This window comes from Acipenser ruthenus, chromosome 52 (genome assembly GCF_902713425.1).
Source record: "Acipenser ruthenus chromosome 52, fAciRut3.2 maternal haplotype, whole genome shotgun sequence".
Taxonomy (NCBI): domain Eukaryota; kingdom Metazoa; phylum Chordata; class Actinopteri; order Acipenseriformes; family Acipenseridae; genus Acipenser; species Acipenser ruthenus.
Window position 1 is genome coordinate 3,413,397 of NC_081240.1, and position 20,252 is coordinate 3,433,648.

General features: G+C 41.3%; 1 protein-coding gene across 2 annotated transcripts in view; it reads left to right on the forward strand.

Annotated features, from left to right (window-relative positions):
• Positions 1–305: 305 nt before the first annotated feature.
• The window catches only part of LOC117433034 (casein kinase I), a 30,669-nt gene continuing 10,722 nt past the window's right edge, over positions 306–20,252 (forward strand). Inside the window, exons 1-7 of one of the 2 annotated variants that reach the window (XM_059016124.1) lie at positions 306–539; positions 6,147–6,231; positions 12,972–13,082; positions 13,730–13,878; positions 16,095–16,323; positions 18,450–18,620; positions 19,078–19,226. In XM_059016124.1, coding sequence (XP_058872107.1) covers positions 6,156–6,231; positions 12,972–13,082; positions 13,730–13,878; positions 16,095–16,323; positions 18,450–18,620; positions 19,078–19,226 — 885 coding nt within the window. In that variant the 5' untranslated portion in view covers positions 306–539; positions 6,147–6,155. Of the gene's footprint in view, positions 540–873; positions 1,018–6,146; positions 6,232–12,971; positions 13,083–13,729; positions 13,879–16,094; positions 16,324–18,449; positions 18,621–19,077; positions 19,227–20,252 lie in introns of those variants that run through there. The other variant, XM_059016125.1, reaches the window with a different exon arrangement.

Here is a 20,252-nt window from a genome sequence, read left to right on the forward strand (position 1 = left end):
CTAACTTCCTGTTGAAATTCTGCATGGTTTCCAAAGATGTAATAGTAAAATAACTCTACATTAATGGTGCTGTACATTTACTATATATATATATATATATATATATATATATATATATATATATATATATATAGAGAGAGAGAGAGAGAGAGAGAGAGAGAAAATGTATAGCACCATTAATGTAGAGTTATTTTACTATTACAGTAAAACATAAACAGATTATATGTCAAAACTAAAATCGTCCTGTATTTGGACTATACACCGAGTCTCTTGAAGTGTTACTGCAGCTTTAAGACAATCCGGGATGTTTGCTGCCGAAGTCTGACATCATCGCTGCTCCTCTCAATGGAAGCTCTGCGAGTGTCGAGAGCGAGAGAGACGCTATCATCACTCAGGGACTGAACGGACAGAGCCGGAGAGCTGGGGTATGAGAGCCGACATAATCTGGAGCCATCCGTCCCTCCCGAGTACCCGATCGGCTTGACAACCACCGGATCACAAAGTGCGGAGACTCAGCTTTAAAATAACCCAAATATCGGGTAGGTGGCGGACCGGGAAGTGCTTCAAATGTGAGGGGAAAGAGGCTGTCCTCTCTGTGTTGGGGGAGGGGGGACGGGACAGGGTCTGGTACAGCTGGCTATGGTGATACACTGTAAACCCAGCGTCTGGGCTGGGTAGGGGTGCGGCTTTTGTTGTGTATGTGCCACGGCTGTGGGATCAGTGTCTGGTATTTAAAAAGATACATTCATGTATTTTAAAAACAAAACGCTGCTTTAAAAAATGCAATCACTCTTGCAATGGAAATCACCGAGTAGTACTAATCTACGACAACTTCTAGAGAGATTAGAGCTCCTTTTGTTCCTAACGTGTAATAGCACATTTTAAAATTACGTTTTTTTTGTTTTAAACTCTTCACATTGTATGGTGGAAGTCTGTGATTTCTAACACGTAGCTCCCCCGATGCGTTCACTTTTCCTGGCTGTGTATCGTGTGTTTTTGCGTAACAGATCAACGCTAGTAAGTATCCGTTTATAATTTTCAGTTTACCTTTGTAATTTAAAAACAGCGCTTGCAGTGTGTACTCGTAACACAGGTAACGACTTGATAATTATTGTAATACAACAAACCAACGTATTTGCATGTTTGTCTCAAACCATTTAATCGTAACACATATGCAAACCTCTTTTTAAAGAGTCATTTTCAATCTTTCTCTGATTTCCACCTATCGATTTTTATTTTTTTAAACCTAATTGTTTTATTCAATGGCTTTTACTAGGTTTTGCTAATAAATTTACATGAACATTAGGTTTTTCCCGAATAGTTGGCTGATCACGCCTCGGTGGGTCACAGTCAGTGTACTACAAATTAGCAAATGACTGGGAAACAACGCGTAAAATAATGAAGTTTGAATTGTGTTGGATTATCATAACGCATTCTAAATTGCATTTTGTGTTTGGTCATTGTGTTTATCGTAAAACCATCCGATTAATTCAAATTAAACGATAGTAGACGCAGGTTTGAAAATAAGGGCATGTTCTGCACTGCTTCTAAATATGTACATTTGTGTGAAGTGGGTGGTCGTTTGATAACGGCGCAGGATTTAGGCCTCGTTTATTTTCATTTTATATTTAAAGGTAGAACGGTAGCGTAGTCGTTCTGTGTTTTGTCATTAGTAAAGCGGTTGTATTAAACCGTCTGTTTTGTACAGAAGCGTGACTTTTAGAAACCCGGGTTTTTAACTGGAAGCGTCTTTAATTCGCGGTGAAGGAGTGACAGCCGGACGTCACATTCCTTTGTGTTGATTTTGTGCGGCGCCTCAATGGTTAATGATAAGCTGTGTTTGAGTCTGAAGCAGCCGAAGAGCGGCCAGATAGCAGGGTGAGGTGAACATGAGCGACTTGCTATTAAATCCGGGGCTGTGGTCAACCTAAGCCACGTACATCAATTAACCGAATAAAGCCAATTCGTAAGCGTTTGATAACATTGCTGAATTACAGTTGTTGACGTTCGTTTCTGACGTGCTATGTGCATTTGGTCACAAGTATTGCGTACAGTGTTTTGAAAACTTTATACGGTTGTAATGCATATGTCGTGGGGACTATTTCACAAAAGCGATTCGCAATCGCAAGCACCTCGCAAAAAAAAAAAAAATAATAATAATTGGGTTGATAACTTTCTCAGGGCTGCGACATCGCCGATTTTCACCAGAAACCAGCCGCAAGTAGCAATTTTACTCAGATTCCCCCCTCCAAGTATACATATGGATATACCGGTATATACAAAAGGTTTAAATAATCACAGAGTTTATGTAATGACATGTAACCCAAAGTTATGTGAGTGAAAAACAGTAACAGAGGCAAGGTCAAGTTTTAAAAAGTTTATTAAATACAATCATATACCAAATGTACTGATGTATGATAATAACAGGGCACATTGCCTTGCTTTCAGCTGGTGACAATGCCGTGCAGCAATTATGAATTACAACAATGCAAAATTAAATGTGTACAATAAATAAGTTCAATAACACACAAACGTGATACACTAAATAAAATGGACCAAACTCAAGTGACAAAAATAGTGACAAGCGCCTCCTTCACAAGATAAAAACTATCTAAAAAATCCTGCCACTTTCCTCAGTTCATCTCAGCTACAGTTCACCACAGCAATAACAAAGCTTTGTGCAGCAGCCACCTGCATGTTCTTTCTTGCCCCACACATTTAAATAACTAGGCTAAACACAGCTTGATTATCAGTATGCTCCCTAATAAAGACTAATACAAGTGTCAAGGTAGCAGGTGTGCTCAGCTGGCTACATGTGTTTTGGACAATAGCCCCTTTTCAGCTGTGTAGAAAGAAAAGTCAACACAGATCAGTACACCTTTTCTATACGTTTGCTGCACAGCGTTGAGTTTTTTTTAACCCAGCTGAAGAAGGGCCTTCCTTATATATGTATATATGTATGTATGTATATGTATAGAACTTCTAAGTACAGCCTGTCGCTTCTACGTAGCTCCAGATCTCTGTCGACAGTGAGGTATTTTGGCTTTCCTCAATCATTTAAAGGTTTTTCATCTTCCTCCTTTTAATTTTGTTCTGCTAGCTAGATCTATCCATTTCTTATTTCAGCTACTGTTCTTTGCTTCTCCCCAACAACCTTTACTGCATCAGTGATCATCTGCAATATTTGTTTTCTTCAGAACATCCTATTTTGGTTTCCCACAGGCCCAGTGTTCCAGCCATGTTGCCTGAACATCCTGTTTGGTTTCCCACAGGCCCAGTGTTTCAGCCATGTTGCTGAGTTTCCATTGCAATGCTGTAGACAGGCATCTGGTTTTTGTTCTTCGGATGGTGCACTGTAAAACATCAATTGAACATGTATCTCCTAGAAATTATTTGTAAAGCCAGCGGTGGGTAAAATAAATAAATAAATAAATAAATAAAGGCTTAATGCTTAAAAGCTGAAGTCTGTGAGGGACTAGGGTTTGCAAACACTTAGCATACTTGAATCCCAACAATACACAGTGGCACTGGTCCTTTCTAGCTTTAACTGTCAGTAACGTGATTACTGACAGTATTAATACAATTAACTATACTTCAGTACAATAAAGCAGGGCAGCAGAATGCTCCCAATCTTCAGGGCACAGTCACCAAACCACCTGCAAATTGCAAACCTTTGGGTCCAAATAATTGTTAATTTATAATTAACAAAAGACAGAAGGTAAAGGTTAAACTTGGTATTTGTTTCACTTCAAATCTGATAAGAGATTGGATTAGCTCAGCAGCAGCTGGTGGCAAGTGCTCCAGAATACTACAGCTAGAAAAAAATCGTGTCCTGATCAAATCCTCCAGTCCAGGGCAGGCTTGAGGCATGGAGACTGAACTGCTCCCTCACTCTTTCCCCCTGATGTCACTGAATTCCCTGAATTCAGTGACTGACATCATTCATTTGAAGTGGGAGCAGACGACATGCGCAGTTAGGAGCCAGACAGCTACTGTAGTGAATTACACGGTGAGACTGAACACCGGACTCGCTCGATAATCCCACTAGATAGCAGTTAAAATCGTCTCGACCCAATCCTAAATGGACAATTGCTCGCTTACGGTATAAAAAATAAAGCGCGTCCCAGCTGGCATGAATACTGGACACTCTGCAGGGAGGTTGCTGACAGAGGTGAAGGACTGCTGTTGAGGCTGAACGTTGATCTCACTGTCTCTGAGGAGGGCAGGGTCTGCTAGGCTAGTGAAGGAGTTGATCTCAAGTGTAGGCTCACTTTTAAAATGGGCCCAGGGACCCCGGAATCGTTTGTGTAGTTTTGTTTCCACCGCGTGTGCTTGGATTTGTTGAAAGCCTTTGTGAACGCTGCAAACAATCTGCACTTTGTTTTAAACAGGATCGGTTCATTAAAGTGTACGGGATCCAGCAGTTCAAGTGGCCTCAGTTGCTTTGAACTGATTGTCATGTGAATTAAGTAGAAGATGCAACAATGAATAGATTGTTGATCGGCACGACTAATTTACCAGGTTCAGTTTTCATTCATTGAGCCACTAATCGCCCAGGTGCCCTCTCTCCTCACAGATACAATATTACTACAACTGCATGTTTCAGGGATGGAAATGAGACTATCATTGCACAGCAGTTTGAACCATGGTTTTACTGGGAGTTTAATAACTCCTGAGCTTGTTCCCTATACGCACTGTGGCTAATCAAGCATGTATTAAAACCTGGAATGGGTGAAACTGCTGTGCAGTAGGAGTCTTATTTCCATCCCTGAATATGAATGTGTTTGAAGGCTTTTGGGAAGTTGACAGGTTTTTTTTTTTTTTGTAGTTTCTTGGTCTTTGATAATTGAGTTATTTCAGTACATGTGTCATATTACTGTGGTGAATATGCACGTGCATGTGTCATATTACTGTGGTGAATATGCACGTGCATGTGTCATATTACTGTGGTGAATATGCACGTGCATGTTGAAGGTTGTTGTGGAGTTGACACCATGTTGCCTCCTCTTTGCTCCTGGACAGTAATGGGTTCTCAGTGCAGTGATGCAGTGCATTTTTCTTCTAACCGGGTTCCTTTGGAACCATATATGAAAAGTGCATGAGTGGGGAATTACAGGGATGGAAATAATTGTGTAGTAGTTTGATCCAGTCCTGGTTTTACTGTTAGTTTTAATAAGACACAACTGAACTTGTTTGTTACCTTTTAGGGCTGTCAGTTAAGCCTCCAAATAGCAATCGATTAATTGGACACACGAAATACAATTGTTCAATAAAATATTGATAATTCTACTCTGTGTCGCCCACAGAAATGTTCGCACCCTCCCCTCCCCCGGAGTCGTGATTATTTTATTATCATTGCTGTTCAGTAAAAGCTTGAACAGTGGAATGCAGGGGGAGATTTAGCTGTAATATAGCTTTGTGTGTTGTAGGAATACTGGCATTTTATGAGAAATGCATCGTACAAAACAAAAAAAGAAACGCAAAAAAAGTATTATTCCCAGGTTTAACACTTCATTTTTAAACTCCAGAGAAGCACAGACTGTATACAGTCAGTTTTGTTCAATGCACACACTTTCCATGTTTGCCAGGAATACAAGCCTGTCCACCTGCTCTGCATCCAAGGCGGTGGGCAGCGCGCTTTGTTTAGATTGCTTTGTGCTCTCTGTGTGTATTTGACATTCTCAAAACTGATTCACTGATAGTCAGGATGGGACCAGCAAATCAGATGACAGTTAACACTTGAGAAGGGGAAAAGAACACGGCCACTGGTTGTTTGGCAGAAATACTGTAAATAGGAAGGAGAGCGTTTCGGTGCAGCTTTGTTGATAAACTTAAATAATGTTCTGAACTGTACATTATAAAAATGTCATTGAATTGATTATCCTGTATTTCTGTCGATCGTAGCAGCCCTATTACCTGTACACAGTGAGGCTAATCATGCTTGTAGTGAAACTGCTATGCAGTAAGACCTGTCTTTCCATTCCAGAAATAATTAAGTGGCGGTTTTTGCACTAAACAGTTTGCACAGCTGTACATCTTATTTTCCACTGTAAAAATGAACCGAGTTGTGAAATGTGTATTAACTTTTTAGCTGACTTTCCTGTATTTTCCTTCAATTCATTTTTTTCCTCTTTTCTTTTTTTCAGTAACAGAAGATGGAGCTCCGAGTGGGGAACAAGTATCGGTTGGGAAGGAAAATCGGCAGCGGGTCTTTCGGGGACATTTACCTGGGTATGAGGAGACACCTGAGCTGCACGGAACGATGAATCCATATTCACATTGAGCCCTCCTCAGAAACCAGGGCCTGACCAGGTTTGGGTCATTGGGGTTGATTGGGCTAATTCACCATTCCACGTGAAGAAACAGCTGCTTGGGCTTGTGGTGACTGATGTTTTTAAGACTGTAGGACAGCGATCCACACAAACCCAAGCAGCTGTTTCTTCACTTGTTTCACTCTGAATGGAAATCAGCCCAATCGACACCAATGAACCATACCTGTGGAGAGCTCCATCCAAATAATCAAATAACCGGATTGTGCAGCTCCACATGATACATGGCGTGGTACTCTTGTTATTTTGATACCCACCTTGGTGTAATCTGATCCAATCTCAGGAGTTAAACAGGGTCAGGCCTGGTCAGCACTTCTTGGTTTGTGATCTGAGTAGAGCTTGTCAATAATGTAGGTCAGGGGTGTCAAACATACAGCCCCCAGACGATGTCATCCGACCCACAGAATATGATAGTATCATCTTTTTTATTCAGTAGAACGCAGGTAAAAAAAAATGTTACAAAGAAAATAACAAAATATAAATAGTGACTGCTACTGCTGCTTCAGATATCTGGCACCTCTTTGCTTGAACCAGCCCATCAACATCTGGAGCAAATGACTGGGCTGAGGATATCTGGAGTATCGAGTTAATTGCGAACTCCCCAGAAAATCGTCACTGAAATTCCTTTCTCAGGTCAGCAAATTTACCCACAAATCCTTTTGTGGCTTCATTACGTTGAGTCAAAACGGTGTCGCATAGTAATTTAAGGTGCGGAAATGTGCCAAGTTCTCCCACAGCTGAAGCTTGATCTCAAAAGCACGAAAGCTGTCATAGTATTCTGTTCCTGTTTGATTGCACCCCTGCATTGTGTTGAGCGAGTTCAGTTCTGTTCCTGTTTGATTGCACCCCTGCATTTTTTTTTTTTTTTTTTATTTTTATAAATGTAGTCGTTGCCAGTTATTTTTATTATTTTCTCCCAGTTTGGAATGGCCAATTATTTTATTTTGCTCAGCTCACCGCTACCACCCCTGCGCTGACTCGGGAGGGTGAAGACGAACACACACTGCCCTCCGAAGCGTGTGCCATCAGCCGACCGCTTTTTTTAACACTGCGGACTCGCCATGCAGCCATCCAAGAACTACAGCGTCGGAGGACAACACAGCTCTCGGGCAGCTTGCAGGCAAGCCCGCAGGTGCCCGGCCAGACTACAGGGGTCGCTGGTGCACGGTGAGCCGAGGACACCCTGGCCGACCTAACCCTCCCTCCCCCCAGGTGGCGCTCGGCCAATTGAGCACCACCCCCTGCAAGCTCCTGTCCTCGGTCGGCAAAGGAATAGCCTGGGCTCGTACTCGCGACGTCCAGGCTATAGAGCGCATCCTCCACGTGGAGCGCCTTCACTGGATGCGCCACTCGGGAGCCCCCACACCCCTGCATTCTTGTCTTGAGCGAGTTCTGTAACATCCACCAAGAAAGCAAGGTTGTGAAGCTGCCCATTGTCCTGTAATTCAGGCACATTTTTTCCCTTTCTGATCCATAAACATTGAATCTCAAGCGCAATTTAAAAAAAAAAAAAAAGTTTCAAAACAGCTCCCTGACTCTGCAACCGAACTTCAGTATAAACTGACTTCTTGCTTGAATAATATGTACAGTTTTAATAACCACATCCATCACACGATGTCCTTCAGTTTTGTCACAGCTCCAGCTTTCTTGCCCACCATTGAGGGTGCCCTGTCTGTAGCCACACTCACGGCTCTTATCCAGTCCACATCCAGTTTGTCCAGAGCTCACACCAAGTTGTTGGAAGATGTCGATTGCAGTTGATGTGTCTTTCATCGACACCAATTCTACAAGCTCTTCTGTTCTCATCAACTCCACGAATGAACGCTGCTAGTTGAGACACGTCACTCCGATCTGTGCTTTCATCAATTGCAATTGAAAAAGCACCAAAGGACTTTGCTGTGTCTTGGAGTTGAGTGCTAAATCATTGATTCTTTTGTTTTGCGAGGCTGATATTTGCAAAAGCTTGCCGCTTCTCCGGACACTTTCAGCATTTCTTCAAAAACTCAGAAAATTGTTTAGAAGAGTTATTTTTTGGGCAGTCACATAGCTTGCCTTAACAGCAGCATCACTTCTGCTACAACGATTGCTGCTTTTTCAATGACTGTGCAAATTCAGGATTTGTTTTCATGTAACTTTCCTGTATATTTATCATATTGCTTGCCATGGTTTGCTTCATAGTGTCTTTTTAATGTTGTTTTCTTTCACAACAGACACATGTTGCTTACAAGTTAAGCACATTTGGCTTTCCATTCAAGTCATCAAAGAAATACAAAACACCCCATTTCTCTGAAATACACCACTCTTGGTCCACCTTTTCTCTTCACAGATAGACATGACACTTATTACTACAGAACTTACAAATCCGAGCTAAAACCTTTTTTCTGTATCGCTGGTGTTGTAACTCGAGCCAGCTGTCGTCTCGCCCACGTGGTCATCGATTGACAGCAATCACAGCAACGTTACAGTTTGTGTTACTCATGCAAAGGAACTCGCTGGAGGCATGTTTGCACACGTAAGAGGGAGTGAAATGATCAGTATTTCATTCATTCATTCTCTTCATGCCAGGTGGCACAGAAGGCTCGCACGGTTTCCTGCCACCCTCTTCTCCGCTGCTCTGCATTCTTTAGGGAAATCAGTATTTAGGGAAATGTAAATATGCAATGTGTATATACTTTATGTGATAATTGAGGTTCTGGGTTCGTCTTTGTATTTTTAGAACTGTCACTTGGTCCGCGTCAGGGTATCGGATCAGGCCCGTCATACGAAATGAGTTTGACACCCCTGCTCTGGTGTTTTGATCTGATTTTGTGATCTTGGTGCTGGACGAACATGGGTTTCTCATATTGAAATATTCTTTCAAAACTGAAAGGAATACTTGAATATTCTTTTATTTTCAATTTTACAGTAGAAACCTAGTGTCACCCCTATTAAAGAACGGGGAGTTGAGCGCTCCTCTCTGCAGTAGAATGGATGCTATTAAAGAACGGAGAGTTGAGCACTCCTCTGTGCAGTAGAATGGATGCTATTAAAGAACGGAGAGTTGAGCACTCCTCTCTGCAGTAGAATGGATGCTATTAAAGAACGGAGAGTTGAGCACTCCTCTGTGCAGTAGAATGGATGCTATTAAAGAACGGAGAGTTGAGCACTCCTCTGTGCAGTAGAATGGATGTTATTAAAGAACGGAGAGTTGAGCACTCCTCTGTGCAGTAGAATGGATGCTATTAAAGAACGGAGAGTTGAGCACTCCTCTGTGCAGTAGAATGGATGCTATTAAAGAACGGAGAGTTGAGCACTCCTCTGTGCAGTAGAATGGATGCTATTAAAGAACGGAGAGTTGAGCACTCCTCTGTGCAGTAGAATGGATGCTATTAAAGAACGGAGAGTTGAGCGCTCCTCTGTGCAGTAGAATGTGTTCTTGATTCCAGACCTCATTCATGCTGTGGGTTCTTTTGCATCTTTTTGACTCAATCATTTATAAATTCATATGTTATATGAGAAGTTGCGCTAGCTTTTCTGTTCATGCATTCCTGAAATGCTCATGCCCAAAATTTTGCGTCCCATCCATCAAATATACATTTTAACACAAAGGCTAATAAACTCCAGGGATGTGCATTTTGGTACATTTTTATGAATGTTTAAACTCTCTTGCATGTAATAATTTAAATAGAATTCTGTGTATAGATATACATATAAACCAGTGTATTTTTTAGTTAACTAACGATAGCGAAAATGTCTTAACTAACATAAATCATATCCTTTAATAGTAACTATCACTAAATAATTATGTAAAACGACAACGAAATAGTAACTTAAAAAAACAAACATTTTGTTAGTTAGGCTTTCTACCTTTCGATTGGAATCGGTAAAGCTTGTTAAACATCGAATTCCCAAAAAATGAGTTCGACAAATTTATATAGGATACACGTGTGTAAAACCACTCGCTATTTTATATTCTTACCAAAAATAATCATTTAGAAATCATCTCTAGTTTTGTTTAGTTTTTATACTTGAGGTCTGTCCCGTCTCTGTTCCGCTCTGAATGGCTAGATTTCTTTCAGTCAACTCAGTGGTCCATTAATTGTTTACTGTAGTTTCGCTGTCAGTCATTTCACCCTGTTATGTAGAAATTAGCTGGTTAAGGTAGGTACGCTTTTGCTATAGGTATATGGTGCAAGAGGAAAACAGAGGCGTAGCGTACATTGAGGCACCAGGTACGTTAAAAAAAAAAAAAAAGTACAAAAATATCAAGAGATTATATATATATATATATATATTATATATATATATATATAATATATATATATATATATATATATATATATAAATAATGTGCCCACTTACATTTTTAAGACTGGCATATAATCGACATGTTTTCATATTAGTATTTATTTGCCATTTCTTCGTAACATTATTGTGATATTAGGCTGTATATAAATATGACAGCTGGGGTATTTTAAACTTTGTGCCAAACAGACATGTTCACTCTCGTTCTCATTGGTCAGTTTCCCTAGTTACGACGCGTGTAGCTCCAGAATTGGATCCAACATCTGTTTATGATCCGACTCCAGTCCCATTTTTTGTTCTCGTTGGTGCAACCAGACCCTGGAGCAGCGGGTAGTCCCGTATAGGGATGGGACTGTGTAAAATTTACACGGTATGATAACCGTTAAAAAAACACTGTGGTAACCTTAATATCACAGTATACAGTACATCATGCAAGTTATACAATGAAGGCTTAAAAAATGGAGAGACTAATGCAAATCACTTAAATTACTGTAATGCACAAAAATAAAACCAACAAATCACACTTCCTATCATGGAATGATTTAAACATTTGGTATTTAGTATTTTACTATGCCAAATAACGTGGTACGTTTCTTTTTTATAAAGAATCAGAAAAAAAAAATGGTACGCTCTTAATGTTATACTACAACAGTATTAAGATCTATTTTCTCAAAATGACGTGGTGCTCTATTTTGTTAAATCATTTTAACGTATACAATGAAATAAATAAATAAATACTTTGTTTAGCTGATGGTAAATAGAATTGGAAATGATCGGTCTTATTGCTTAAAACACAAACGTACCACAGGTTATTTAAGAGCAGAGATTAGATGTTTTTTATTTCAACTGGATAAATAAAATATGTATAGCAAAAAAGAATGTATTTTAATACTAAAACGTGTTATTGGATTTATAGCTACACGTCACGACATTGCACAAGTAAGCTTCAATGATTATTACACGGAGTTTGTAAAAAAAAAAAAAAAAAAAAAATTGGAATACTGTTATAACTTGTTTAAACAAAACTACATTGATAGTGAGTATGCTGTCCTGCTGCAGTCGCGGGTCTGTGCTCATTTTAATAGAGACATTGGTTGTGTGCTTAGATTTCCGCAGTTCTTTACAGTGCTGCACAGAATCGCGGAGATGCGCTGTAGACGTCACTCAACACAGATTCTGCATAGCGCAGCGCAGCTTTGAAATGTTACTGCGGGAGGCTGGAGAGATCATGAGTGACCTGTTCACCGTAATGCAAATAACCACTAAAACTACTGCTGCCACCTTGTTGGCAGAGGCGAACGACATTTTATCATTATACAGTGAAGCCGTGAACAGACTTGGCTAGTAAATGGTAATCTCTGATCAATACATGTTTGTGGTTGGCTATCCTAAGGAGTGTACTGTGAAGAGGTGTAGAGCCTGGCATTACACAAGTTATTTTTACCTCGAGAGATTAAGGTCATCACCACTCTGCTAACTGTAATAACTATAACTAAAATTAAACTAATAGCTATAATTAACTACAATACAAAACCATAACTGTAACTAAAAAAAACACATAACTAAACAGTGGTTTCAGTGTGAGTGTGAGTGCTGAGTGGATCACTGCAAACCGCTTGACATGAAAGACGTTGGGCTCAATTCTCAAAACTGTTTACTCCACTGCATTGGCACTTCTTTTTTTATTTATTTATTTTTTAATTAAAGGAGAACTGCACCCAATAGTTACCAAACTAGAAATAAACAACTAAGACTTTGTTCTTAAATTAAAACTTAATTTTAAAGTGATCATTTATTTTATTTGATTTGGATGTTAAGTGGGTTTTTTTTTGTAACCATTCAAAAAGAAATTGTGCCAAGAACACATTTGGAGTTAGTAGCTTTGAGAATCTCGTCTGTTGAGACTTCAGTGAAAATAACAGTATAGATTTAAAAATGCTTTATTTGATAATTGAGAGAGAGAGAGGAAAAAAACTTCTCTCTAGCCAAGGAGAATCAGGATACTGATCAGGATCATCACTAGAAAAACTTAATGAAGAACAAAATGAATAGATAAACTCTCTTTTAATAATAAATATTTATCATGCTATCTGAAGAAGGCGGAAATTGAAACACTGTAGCTCATTATTAAAATAGTACGTTTTTTAATAAAGTAGAATATAATTAAGGACATAGTCCTGGGCCATGTCCCTGGAAAATGTCCTACAGCCCCTTGTATTGAGTGGATTTGCTCCCCAGGCTCCTCCTGAGGGGAGTCTGTGCAAAGTCTTTAGAAACAGAAGACAGCTTCACTGTCAGAGTTGCCATGCGAGGTGTTCTGCTGTGAAGTTCACGGACACTGTTTTTTTTTTTCCCTAGGTGCCAATATTGCCACGGGAGAGGAGGTTGCCATAAAGCTGGAATGTGTGAAAACCAAACACCCCCAGCTACACATAGAGAGCAAGTTCTACAAGATGATGCAGGGCGGAGGTGAGAGTCTGCAGCGGCACAGCCAGGAGATCCTGCGCTACGTTCTTTACAGTTCACTTTAAAATGAGGAATGCAATGCACTGCTCTATTGTAATGGAATAGTTCTTTATTTTATTGAATGTTTCAACTGTTACTGCGATTGATATAATCTGGCTTCAAAACTGGGTAAGTCTTCTTGAGGAAATCTCGAGCTAAAAACACATTTTGTTTATATTCAACTTGGCACTGTAGACCTGCATACAGGTCTAGGAAAGACAACTGCACTCCAAACTGCAGACCAGTATTACATACGTACATAGCGCTGCCTCTATTTCACCATTCGATAATACACTAATCTGTTTCATTCGCTGTTAGGCCATGTTGTCGTCAAATTGAACTTATTCACTGTTTTAAATAAATAAATAAATAAATAAATAAATAAATAAACATATTTAAACAATTTTTTTTTTGAGAAATGTATACGAATGTCCTTAAGTAGTTTGACATAAAACTAACCTATGCTAAGGTAGTGTTCCTGCAGACTCACTTAATGCTACAAGCTCAACATCCCTTAACTGCACAAGACATGATAGAAATACATGAAGTGAATAAACTTCAGTCTAGCGTGTGCGCTTTCACATTGCCCTGACACACTCTCTCTGTTTCAGTGGGAATCCCCTCTATTAAGTGGTGTGGTGCGGAGGGGGATTACAATGTGATGGTAATGGAGCTGCTGGGTCCCAGTCTAGAGGACCTCTTCAACTTCTGCTCTCGCAAGTTCAGCCTGAAGACTGTCCTGCTCCTCGCTGACCAGATGGTAAAGCCTTTGCATACAATTATTCACAAAGAACAAGCAATGCACAAAGAACACCACAATTTAGGCAGGGGCTTGCCTCAGTGAAAAAATAATTCTGGGTCAAATATTTGAATATTCAAACGTTGAAACATTTCCAGGATGGAAATAAGACTTGTATTGCATGGCAGTTCCAGGTTTTATTAAGGCTACTATCTTTTCCTGCAGGGATTGGTGGAACCGGGCAGGGCAGTGAATGCCTGTTTTACAGCAGTGACGAGTTCCTTTACTTTTCCAAACGTTTTTCCAAACTATCGTGACTAGGTTGAGCAGCCGTGTCATATGCAAGTTGCATGCACTGATTCAGAAAGACTTCGCTCCCAGGGTTTAGTCATATATGCAGCATTGTCCATTCCAAAAGGAGTTCCATACTTCTGAACTGATTCCACCACTGCTTGACTCGCAGTTTTAAAGTTTATGTGCTCTAAACAAAAAGTCTATTAAGAGACTGAAGTTCCAAACTCCCCTCCCTGTGTCGGCTTGAACTTGAAGTGTCTCGGCATGATGTGAAGGTCAAGAAGGGCAAGGCAATGTTGCCTTCGTTGGGCGTGGAAATTCAGGGGCACCAAGGCAGTTATAGGGGCAGAAAGGCAAAACCTAAATCTAACACAAGAGAACGACACTGACAGTGAACACGTGTGATTGAAAAATTCCTGGAGGCACGGTCATATTGAGCTCGGTATAACAGCGTCCCTCCCTCTGTTTGCCCGTCATTAACCAATGATACAGTGCATCTTTCTCGGGGCTTAGTGCTGGGAGGTGCGCAGTAAAAGGAATGTCAACAATAATACATTTATTATGATGATGAGCAATTCTCGCAGGATGAGATTAGACTGAATTCAATTGAATTGTGACAGAACGGGCCAGTTGACGCTGAGCAAGTTTGTGAGTGGGTGTTAGATGGGATGTGCTGGTGCTGAGGGACACCGGCGGCAATGACAGGCAGGCATACAGGCAACTTTTGCCGTTTGTGTTTTTTTTTTTTTTTTTTTTCTTTTTAAGTTGGGAGGCATTGCAGCAAGCAGCTTGGGCACTGCGGTAATTGACGTGGGTTATTTCGCGCCCTGGTGTCTGCAAAAGAATCGCATGGTAGTCATTACATAGCGGCCTTCAGCATCTGTTTCATCTGCTACAAGACTAGTCCCAGACACTCATTTAATCGATCCTTCAGGTCATTTACATGACTTTGAAAAAGCTTTTGTAATTACATGTTTCTCAGTTGATCTGAACAAGGTATGACCGCAGTGTTTTTCGGAGAGCTTCCCAGATGGCTGTTTATCCCAGGACGTGAAGTGGAATATTAGCGGTGCAGAAAGCCTTCAAGTCTGTAGCTTCTTCTGTTCTCTGATGCATTTGTTCTTCTGTCTTTACAGAAAACAGCTCCCTCACCAGTTTTCATACTTATCGCTGTCTTTCCTTCTGCCGATTCAACGGCTTGTAGCTTCCGTTTATGCAAAGCGCTTTCAGCATGTAATCCACAGGAACATGTGTACAAAACATCCTGCCACCACTTTAATGAAATGTCCCCTTTGGATATTTTTCACTTTGCTCGCACTTTCTGTCACCATTTTTTTCACCTCATTTTCACTCCAAAAACGTCCTCTCCACTCATTTACACACTTGCTTGCTTTCTCAGCTGCAAATCTTATTGACTGACCTGCATAGCTGCACATAAATGTGAGATACCCGCAGATTTGTATTTTCAGTGCATGACACTGCGTTTTTGAAAGTAAATAAAGGAAGTGCCTAATCAAATGTATGTTTACATCCATTTCCAAAATGTCATAGACTTTATCCAAATTCACAATTTCCATGACAATCGTAGCATTATTTATGAGCTTGAGGAGCCCCAGTGTCTATAGGTAACAAACAAATGGCTGCGTTCATGGAACAGGATTTCTTAATGACTGGATCACAAAGATGCAAAGGAAACCAATGCATGAATGAGAAATAAACAAAGCACATTCTACTGTACAGAAGAGGATTGAACTCTTTTAAAATGTAATTTGATGGTGTGTCACTGGGTTTATTTTAACTGTAACTGATGGTATGTCAATGGGTTTATTTCAACTGTAAAAATGGCTTGTGCTAGCTAATTCAAATTGAAAGAATTTTGAGATATAGTTTTGACAGAATGAATGTCAGCTCCGTGTTCGTTTCTTGTGATTCTCTGTCTCCAGATCAGCCGGATCGAGTACATCCATTCCAAGAACTTCATTCACAGGGACGTGAAGCCGGACAACTTCCTGATGGGGCTGGGGAAGAAGGGCAACCTGGTTTACATCATCGACTTCGGCCTGGCCAAGAAATACCGGGACGCCCGGACACACCAGCACATCCCCTACCGCGAGAACAAGAACCTCACCGGCACCGCCAGATACGCCTCCATCAACACACACCTGGGCATCGGTAAGAGCTGCACACGAGCACGCACTGTACTGAAACAACACCGCTTCACATCCTGATGGGCTTTCGAGCTCAACTCTCTCAAACACACACACCTGGGCATCGGTAAGAGCTGCACACGAGCACGCACTGTACTGAAACAGCACCGCTTCACGTCCTGATGGGCTTTCGAGCTCAACTCTCTCAAACACACACACCTGGGCCTCGGTAAGAGCTGCACACGAGCACGCACTGTACTGAAACAACACCGCTTCACATCCTGATGGGCTTTCGAGCTCAACTCTCTCAAACACACACACCTGGGCATCGGTAAGAGCTGCACACGAGCACGCACTGTACTGAAACAGCGCCGCTTCACGTCCTGATGGGCTTCCGAGCTCAACTCTAACACACACACACCTGAGCCAGGTCTCAGCAAGGCAAGTGTACATTAGTGGTCACCAGTTACACACACGATGGATTTGATCAGTCTGTATCCTGCATTTTATCCAGATTGTATTGCCCCCTTTATTATGAGTGGTAATCCAGGGATGGAAATAAGATTCCTATAGCATAGCAGTTTCACCCATTCCAGATTAATACAGGCTTGATTAGCCAATGTACAGGTGTGTCTTCGTAAACTCATCGTAAAAACAGGCATGTGTCAAACAGCTATGCAACAGGAGTCTTATTTCCACCCCTGTAATCCCTGATGTGTGTAAACTCAAGACAGCGCTTTCCCTTGCTTTGTTAAAAAAAAAAAAAAAAAATCTGTTAACCGGTGTCAGAATCTGGGGCTATGTGGAGGTAGGTGCCTGTTTGTGCGTCCCTGTCTGTCACTGTAGATACAGTATGTGGAGGTGCCTGTCTGTGCGTCCCTGTCTCTCACTGTAGATACAGTATGTGGAGGTGCCTGTCTGTGCGTCCCTGTCTCTCACTGTAGATACAGTATGTGGAGGTGCCTGTCTGTGCGTCCCTGTCTCTCACTGTATAGTTGTACATGTACATATTGTGCTTGTGGTTGTCTAATCTTCCATAGTAGACACTAGAGCTGCACAGACAGAATATCCTGATCAAGCTCTCCACAGGTGAGTCATTGGGGTTGATTGAGCTAATTCACCATTTTGAGTTAAACAAGTGATAAAGGCTTGTGTGGATCGCTGTTCACCACAGAGTCTAATAACAGCAGTGATCCTCACAAACCCAAGCAGCTATTTCTTCACTCGTTTCACTTGGAATGGTGAATCCGCCCGATCAGCGCCTCCTATTGCATGTGTATTTGCGTGGCAGGAGAGGTTTGTTACTGGTTAGGTTGAGCAGGTTGATTTTTAGCTTTGTATAGCTTTTTAACCACCTTGTCTCCTATTCCAGTTGTGTTTGTTACTTCACTTAGGTTGTCTGTGTGTGTGCTGGGGTGGCAATAAGACTGCTTGGGGCTTCACCCATTCCAGGTTTGCTACCAGATTGATTAGCTACAATTTATAGGTAACAAGCTCAGGGGTGTCTTTCATGAAACTCTTCGCAAAACCAGTAATGGATCAAACTGCAATGCAACGGAAGTCTAATTTCCATCCCCTGTGTGTGTGTCTATCTTATATTAAGTGGTGACAGATATGGGACAAAGGCAAGGAAACACTTCACACAGTAGTGCGAGGATGGAATGGGCTGCCTCGTCATGTTGAATCACTGGAATCCTTTAGATGTGCCGAATGGCCTCCTCTCGTTTGTGCATTAATTCCTGTTGTATTGTGTAAAGCCAGCTCCTTGCTCTCTGTCTGTGTTGCAGAGCAGTGCATTCATTCATGTTGTGTGTAAAGCCAGCCCCTTGCTCTCTGTCTGTGTTGCAGAGCAGTGCATTCATTCATGTTGTGTGTAAAGCCAGCCCCTTGCTCTCTGTCTGTGTTGCAGAGCAGTGCATTCATTCATGTTGTGTGTAAAGCCAGCCCCTTGCTCTCTGTCTGTGTTGCAGAGCAGTGCATGCATTCATGTTGTGTGTAAAGCCAGCCCCTTGCTCTCTGTCTGTGTTGCAGAGCAGTGCATTCATTCATGTTGTGTGTAAAGCCAGCCCCTTGCTCTCTGTCTGTGTTGCAGAGCAGTGCATTCATTCATGTTGTGTGTAAAGCCAGCCCCTTGCTCTCTGTCTGTTGCAGAGCAGTCCAGGCGTGATGATCTGGAGTCCCTGGGATACGTCCTCATGTATTTCAACCTGGGCTCCCTGCCCTGGCAGGGCCTGAAGGCAGCTACCAAGAGACAGAAGTACGAGCGCATCAGTGAGAAGAAAATGTCCACCCCCATCGAGGTGCTCTGCAAGGGCTACTCCTGTGAGTACACGGTGCCCCCTACTGGGCGGGAGGGGCTGCGGGGGGATTAAACTTCATTACAATAAGAATGAGCTTCATGAATGTGAAAACAGATGGTCTGTCAGATAATGATACATTTATATCATTCCAGGGTAAAACCTGAACGACAATGCATTTTTTTGTATACAAGTCTTGTTTCCCATGTTTTAGACCGGGACTGTTCATTATGGCTCCTATTTAAGAGTTGAAATGGGTTTGAAAACACTGCAGGGACAGTCGGTAGTTGTACTGTAGGTAGAAAACACTGCTGAAACTCCTGGATCATTTTCAATATACTAATTTGGGGGTAGTTCTGAATCCCAGGGCAGGGTGCAGTACAAGTTTTTTGTTTTGTTTGTTTGTTTAAATAGTGAAATAAACTTTAGATGTCTCCTTGTGGGTGAAAGTTCCCTGAATGTTTTGCATGGTGTCTCTGCAGCGGAGTTCTCCACCTATCTGAATTTCTGCCGCTCGCTGCGCTTCGATGACAAGCCTGACTACTCGTACCTGCGCCAGCTCTTCAGGAATCTCTTTCACCGGCAGGGCTTCTCCTACGATTACGTGTTCGACTGGAACATGCTCAAATTCGTGAGTGTCTCCTCCCTCCACACATAAGAGCATAGTTTACAAACGAGAGGAGGCCATTCAGGCATCTTGCTCGTTTGGTCATTAGTAGCTTATTGTTCCCAGAATCTCATCAAGCAGCTTCTTGAAGGATCCCAGGGTGTCAGCTTCAACAACATTACTGGGGAGTTGGTTCCAGACCCTCACAATTCTCTGTGTAAAAAAGTGCCTCCTATTTTCTGTTTTCAATGCCCCTTTATCTAATCTCCATTTGTGACCCCTGGTCCTTGTTTCTTTTTTCAGGTTGAAAAAGTCCTCTGGGCCGACATTGTCAATACCTTTTAGAATTTTGAATGCTTGAATCAGATCACCGCGTAGTTGTCTTTGTTCAAGACTGAACAGATTCAATTCTTTTAGCCTGTCTGCATACGACATGCCTTTTAAACCCGGCATAATTCAGCACGAGATTCGCACACAGGGTTGGCAACAAGACTTGCATTGTCAGGGCTCTACGTTTTGATTTAACTACTGGCCTCTTGGGGGCCACTGAGCTAGTGTTTTTACTGGCCCGGACGCAATTTTATCTGGCCCAATCTATTAAAATATTTTTTCATGATGGTTTTTATTTTCAGTATGTTTCTAACTGTGTATGATAACCAATGAGAGCCCACGTCTCAAAAGAAAGTGGCTAAACAAAGCCTTTCAATATGTTGCTTCAGCCATTTAACATGCACACGTTTGTGGGGTTGTCAGAAAATACTGTATTCAAGATTTGAAAATGTATGTGTACAAATGATACTTTATTTTTTCACAAGCAAACCCACAACCAGGCTGTTACCATATGGACACAGCACTGCTAAAACTGAATTATAATAATCCTAATTAGGGATGGGTCAGTGTAGTCAAATACACGATTACACGAAAATAAAACAAGAAATATTTGAATAGCATATTACATTTGAGTACACAAAAAAAAAGTATACATTAGCTACTAAAAACCAAACGCGTCTTATTTTTTTAATGCTGATGCTTAACACGTGTTATGTCAGT